This window comes from Haliotis cracherodii, unplaced genomic scaffold, assembly GCF_022045235.1.
Source record: "Haliotis cracherodii isolate W230 unplaced genomic scaffold, xgHalCrac1.p SCAF_7, whole genome shotgun sequence".
NCBI lineage: Eukaryota > Metazoa > Mollusca > Gastropoda > Lepetellida > Haliotidae > Haliotis > Haliotis cracherodii.
In genome coordinates this window covers 62,842,677-62,850,085 of record NW_027266330.1, presented here as the reverse complement: position 1 = coordinate 62,850,085, position 7,409 = coordinate 62,842,677, and the positions used below count along the sequence as shown (strand labels likewise).

General features: G+C 39.9%; 1 protein-coding gene across 1 annotated transcript in view; it reads right to left on the bottom strand.

Annotated features, from left to right (window-relative positions):
- Positions 1 to 885: 885 nt before the first annotated feature.
- Positions 886 to 7,409, bottom strand: part of LOC139447086 (arf-GAP domain and FG repeat-containing protein 1-like) — a 43,470-nt gene continuing 36,946 nt past the window's right edge. Inside the window, exon 9 of the mRNA XM_071228243.1 lies at positions 886 to 2,742. Within this exon, the coding sequence (XP_071084344.1) occupies positions 2,686 to 2,742 (57 nt within the window). The 3' untranslated portion in view covers positions 886 to 2,685. The remainder of the gene's footprint in view (positions 2,743 to 7,409) is intronic.

Below are 7,409 nucleotides of genomic sequence, written 5' to 3'. Positions count from 1 at the left end.
AAACCCATGATTACCGGATCCTGGAACTACAAAGGGATGCAACTCTGTGCAAGAGATGTTTTGGTCACGATTCCCCCATAGTTTGTTTAGAGCCAGTTAGCCAGCCTCACTGACATATTAGTTACATTCCACAGCATATATAGTGCTACATCTGTATAGCTACTCATGGCAACAACATCACACAGACTGGCTGTACCATGTCAAACAGGGGTATAACATCAACAACACATACTCCTGTCTGGAGACAGTCAGCACAGGGGTAACGCTGACCACACAACTGCTTCTCATGCTGCTGTCTCTAACAATGAATCAGCCCACAAACAGGTTCACCGTACGGATACCCACTAGCCTCATCAAGAGCTCTGTAGCCCTTCTTGATATTTCCAAAATCTTTATGACCTAATCAATTTGTATAAATAAAAGAAGGGTTAGTGTGCATTTTCTTCACAAATTCACACTTTGACATGCAGGGAAATTATTCATTGTATTAACAGTTTCGCATAAAAGCATACTTAACAGTGTATTTAACTTCATTAAAGAATTTAACCAAATACTGATCAAATGTTTATCGCAAAGAAAACATTACAACATCAGTGAGCTATTTCTCTCAATGTCTAACACGCGACATTGGATGCATCAGACACTGCGGTCACAGACCGAGGTTACAATGCCGCGATGTTTGGAGGACGTTGCGGCGCTACTGCCATATGGGAATGAATTCATATTTTGTTTGATATTTATTGCCTTATATCAAGTCTACGATTATCATCAGAGATGTTGACATCTATCGTAAAGCTAACCTGATACACAGCGGACATCCTTACCGAAAGGAAACATGACAAGCATATATTTATTTACATAGATCTAGTCATCAACTCAAGAACGTTCACGAGATAGCGTATTTAATTCCGCCAAAATTCTCTGAATACAGCAGATAGAACATCGTTTTGCCTACCAACGTCTTTCTAATGTGACTATTTATCCAAACATGAAACATATTCGTCTTGAACAGTATCTACCTTCTCAGAGTGGGAACAGCCTTCAACTCGATTTGAATACACACTTGTTGGCATGGCGTGATGGTTTCTGATGTAGAGCTCCATGTGCTAATGACCTTATTCCACACAGGGACCTTAGCGCTAAGAGAATCCATGTAATAGTGAGTGAATGACATCCAGGTGTCATGGCCGAGATGTCATAACAAATATTGGATAGAAAATATGGTTTATATATCCTCCTATTGGCTAAAACGAGGATCGACAATAAATGACATATTCCTGTTCCTCTTCCAGTAATAACTCATCAACTTCCTGTATGCAGACAATTATATACATGTAGTGGAGCATCTTCCCGAGGCAAGCGTGTCCACTAGCCTGTATCAAAGTCTAGTTTCTACCCTTGCCACATCAAGGCCACTTTTCCTGGCTCGACCCTGGCGCCACCTCGCTTATGTCACGAGTTTTGCCCCTTGTAATGAAAACGTGATTTCCAATCAGGCAACTGTTCTTATCTCATATAGCTTCACCATGCCGACTACCAAAGGCGACAACCTAGTCAATCAGATAATGAAAACATTTGTTATTTCATCCCTGAAACAAAAACATACGCAATCGTTGGGGGGTTAAAAGATGAAAAAGATGTGTCAACAAGGACAGGCAGTGGTAAATCATTTTCATACGAAGGCGTACCAGTCATGGATGTTGATTTTATGAAACGTTCTCTGATTGAACTATCGATATGTGAGATAGTCCAATCATATTAAGCACAGGAAAGTGGGCAGGATGTTGCAAGGGTGGAAACAAGATTTTGATAAAAAGGCTAGCGGATGCTCTTGCTTCAGAAAGATGGCAGTGGAGATTCACTTTTCTAATCCAAGGTCACCATTTCAGTACGGTCAACCTTGACCTTTCACTGACCTTGACCTTTCACCGACCTCGATAACACAAATATATTTATAAATGTACGGAGTGGGCGACCCATTGCCTGGAATACTGAGTCTGTGCATACATGGTGCATCATGGGTTCCGCTGCTCCTGTAGTCAATAACGACGACATCGGCAGCAACTAGCAGAGTACAAGCAACGTAGTGAAATACAGTAATATGCTTAAATGGAATATCCACAGTGATATTAGAGTTCGATGGTGATGCTCCAGGCCTTGACAAGCCATCTTGACAAACTGTCAACACAACGCATGGCCGGATGACGCTACGCATCTCGCTGTGCTGGGAAGCTAAAGCACGTGCATTAGAGAAAGTCACATGACTCCTGTACCTCAGTCATGTGATCTAGGACGACTGATACACAATGAAACTAAAATATCGTCACTTGGTAAAATCGCACCATTAAGAGATCACACATCTATTGGCCGATACCAAAGTCATCTGCTACTGTCGCCATGACAACATGGTGACAATATCACAAGAATCGTATTGTCACAGATCATACTTGAATATATCCCCTTGGAATGGAACCGCTACCATGGTAACACACAACAAAATTGTTACAACCAAGTGCTGGATCTACAGCTGTCAGTTTGTTGTTGCCATGGTTACTATCAGAACTGGTAACATGACCGTCGTCCTTGACAACCATCCCTATGGAAACAGCACATGCTGTATCTGAGTTGCATGTAAGAATACAGGATCTGTTTAACGTGGCGACAATGAAGCTGTCCCGTGTCACATCACAAGAAAGGATTGGTCGAGTTTCCTCTTGGCGGAACTTGTTGGGAGGCCGCGTTCTGAAAGAATAACAACAGTTGTTGGTACATTTGTCATAAAAGTCTGCTAAACATATGCATGAAATAAATATTGATACATGGAATTTATGTCATCTGACGAACATAATCAAGGAAAAGATACAGATGCAGGCAGCTTTTCATACATGTCTTCCATTCAATCTGCCTGGAATTCTCGTATCCTGTTGATGTCAACTCCCATACCTTAACATAGGCTTACGTCAGTCTTAGCGCTAAGATAATCGTAACTCCCATACTATTACATAGACTTACGTCAGTCTTAGCGCTAAGATAGTCGTAACTTCCATACTATTACATAGACTTACGTCAGTCTTAGCGCTAAGATAATCGTAACTCCCATACTATCACATAGACTTACGTCAGTCTTAGCGCTAAGATAATCGTAACTCCCATACTATCACATAGACTTACGTCAGTCTTAGCGCTAAGATAGTCGTAACTCCCATACTATCACATAGACTTACGTCAGTCTTAGCGCTAAGATAATCGTAACTCCCATACTATCACATAGACTTACGTCAGTCTTAGCGCTAAGATAGTCGTAACTCCCATACTATGACATAGACTTTCAGCATGAGGGGAAACGTTCTTAGGAAATTGTTCGTGTTGAAATCAGGCTAATATGCTTAAAATATCTCTTAAAAATCACAACAGCATGAATTAAAAACAATATTTAAAAACATTAAAAAATGAATATCCTATTTTTTATTTAGCGGTAGAAACTAACATTTTTAGTCCACTAGTCCCAATAATAACATATTGCAAAACACTTATGAATGGCATATTTCTACAGGTCCTTATGATACCTAACTATTGGGCAGTTTGGCAAGGACTGGAGGACTAATAACAATTTCTAATGGTGTTATGTAAACACGCAAAGGACTTTCTCTCTGAGTATGCAAAATGTAGGGAAGGCTTTTTTGTACAACAAAATATAGACCTGACTCCAAGGACAACAAAAGTGATGTCAAATAGGGCTGGGACGAGTTCAAATTTACTACCCGGGTACCCACTGTAGGTCTCAGGAGATGTCTCAAAATGTGCGATTGGGAACATTTTTAGCACAGCCCTGGCAAATCGAATTTAGATACATATAATAAAAAATCTGGTCATTCATACTCTGAAGTTGAATTAAGTTATATCTTTATTCAACCATATGAAAAATCAGAAGGAATGGGTGCATAGTCAGAAAGAAATGTGAACATTAGTGACTTGTAGTGTAACCATAGAGTTCTAGATAAGTTTTGTCATTAAACAATATATCACGTGACTAACCACGGGTCCGGGTAGTCCCAGGCCTAATGTCAAACAACTGGTTCCGACTAAGAACAGGATGATACTAGCACCTTGTGTGTGAGAAGATCAGTCATCATAAGGCTATACAGTTTTTTTCAATGTTTACAAATGTTTTACTGACAGATCAGTCTGGGTAGGCTGAGATAGGATGTTGTGATGTATCATACGCTGAATTTCTCTCTATCACATATCAACCGAAATTATACAGTGTCCCAAATAAATATGATGATGTATCTACGAGCTGATGACCTGAGGCTTGTTATCTACTGGTGAATAACAGACAATAGATCACAGACTGTCACAGAGTTATCTTACTGGTGTATGTCAATATTGATATCGAGGCCATGTAGATATGAAATATATATATATATATATATAAGTTATTGAAATATGTGCATCAATCGGAATGATAAATGCGTGGGGTTAGAAAATAGGTGTTTATGGGAAAGGATTTGTGAATGGTTACTAACTTATATATACCGGTATGTAAGATTTTATAGAATAGTATGTCCCACTGATCTGAGGTCTTGGCCTTAATCTACCCCAAGAGTGGACTGACCCATGTTTATGTTTACATACATATATGTACAATAAACAGGAGTTGGATCATCCCATTAAGAGCAATAGGGGTGATTATGAGGGCCACTTTTATTGTGCCAATGAGGGGTGTAAGATGTATTGGACATTCCCACTTGAGTATGGGGGTGTTTGTTGGTTGGACTTTTACTACCGGATTAACCGCAGGTAATGTATAAATGTGCAGCCAGGCTATTTAACCATGTCCAAATGGACTCCTATTGAAAGGTTGTCTAGCATGAGTTTAGTTTATTCCAAACAGGAAATAAAAAATATTCCCCAGTAGCTGAGAGTAACTGAGTGACATATTTAACATATTAAAGTCTTTAGTTAATTTTTAGTTCTACAACTGATCAAACATTCTGCAAGACATCAATTTGTAAACCAACTAATATATAATCTCAGGCCTTAATCTGTTGATGAAGAATGTGGACCGGCTATTCCCACTATGACGCAGGGGATGAGGGCCATGCCCATTATGTTAATAGGGGTGTCCGGTTGTTCCTTATACCCCTTCACCTTAATCCCAGGTTATCAGTCACTATCTCAATCTATGACCCAAAGATGCTCTGTAGACAGGGATCTACAAGGCTGTGTGACAGTATGACTCTCATGATCCTTTAACGTGGATCATGATACACTTACAATAATCACTTGCTGAGATAAGTGTGAGCAACTAGGCCCATAATCCTCAAAGTTATATCCAAACATATATAACACCAGTAAATCTCAAACATCAGAAACTTCCACCATATTTATTTTGTGATTCTTGAGATAAAATTACACTCAAGCTAACTCAAATAGATTCTTTGAAATTCAATATGTTTCAAATTCACTTCAAAGTTTTATTTCTAGGTCAATATATATTATTATATTTTCATCCCTGCACACCTCTGTACAAACACCAGCTCACGTCATCTGATTCTTCCCAAGTTCTCAAGTTCCCAAGATGCCTGTGATCCCTTAATACTGGTTACATAGACAGGCCTGGCAAACATTCAGACTTGATGTGAAGGACATCACCTCACAGTTACATACATAAATGCTTTGAGTGAGTGAGTAGTGTTTTACGCCACTTTTAGCAATATTCCAGCAATATCATGGCAGGGGACACCAGAAATGGGCTTCACACGTTTTACCCATGTGGAGAATCAAACCCAGACCTTTGGCGTGACGAGCGCCTTTAACCCCTAGGCTACCCCACCGACACCTAAATACTTTGGCCAGTTTGTTAAATAAAAGAGAATATAAAAAATAAATTCCTCACACTCAATATATGGATGAACACCTAATCGTTAACGTATTGTGGCCTCATGTGATACACTGCTGTTTCACCCCATGTGATAACACAACTATTTATCAAGCCTTGAAGGATGGGTCACAGCGGTCCGGAGCTTGTATTCATCGGGACTGTGATATGACCTGTAGGCATGTGTATACAGTGATAGGATAGATGTTTGTTGCAGCTGTAAAATTTATTGTTCAAATGGATATACATATATAATGTTTAATCCAGGTGAATACTGATAACTCAGGTCTATTAAACTCACCACAATAATAAGTCAATATAATGCTGGACACTGTGGCAATGTTCATACATCCCTCTAAGTGCCTATCTTGAAACAGCATTGGTGACAAGGGGAAATATGACCTGATGTGTTTAAAGGAGGACCAACTGTGGGTAATGTGATGCATTTTGCATTAGTCAGTATGTGGTATTCATTAGAGCTGGGACGGGTAACTCGGGTAGGGTGGGTAACGAGTAGGACCCGGATACCCACAGGACTACCAGTACCCGTGGTTAGTCACGTGATATATTGTTTGATGGCAAAACATATCTAGAACTCTGTGGTTAAATTAAAAGTCACTAATGTTCGCATTTCTTTTTGACTATGCACGCTTTCATATGTTTGAATAAAGATAAAACTTTAGTCAATGTCAGTGCATGCATAACCAGATCGTTTTATACATGTATCTAAACACATTCTGCCAGGGCTACAGTCGAACTATTCCCAATTGGACAATTTGTACCTATCTCTTGAGACCTACAGTGGGTACCCGGGTAGGGTCGGGTAATAGGGTGGAGGGTACCCGGGTAGGGTCGGGTAATAGGGTGGAGGGTACCCGGGTAGGGTCGGGTAATAGGGTGGAGGGTACCCGGGTTGGGTCTGGTAATAGGGTGGTGGGTACCCGGGTAGGGTCGGGTAATAGGGTGGAGGGTACCCGGGTAGGGTCGGGTAATAGGGTGGAGAGTACCCGGGTAGGGTCGGGTAACAGAGGAATGGGTACCCAGCTAGTAAATTTGAAAAGTTCACGTCTTATCAGATTCACCTGAACGTAAGGTTTGAGTGTTGTTTTATTGACAAACGTTTTCAAGGAGATTTTCACCTACATGATAACACTCAGTGTACATGCCAGGATAATATGTTCCTAAAGCTATGAAGAAAACAAATGATATTGGAAAAATCAGATTGGCGTGATGAAGCACCATGCACTGGAGTACATTACGTGTTTTAAAAATACACTGGCTATTGCAATTTAAAACTCTACTTTTAACATAGAAAATGAACATAATGTGAATATCTCCAACAACATAAAAACAAAAACAAAAACAAAAATACCACCACACTCAGGAACAAAAACAAAAACACAAAAGACAACAATTTATTTACAAAACACATAAACACATGCATCACTGGCTTAAAGACAGTCGCCAGTCTCAACATCCCTTCATATCGGATATGCAGATTAACGCTACTCAGAGTGTTAGTTCAGTA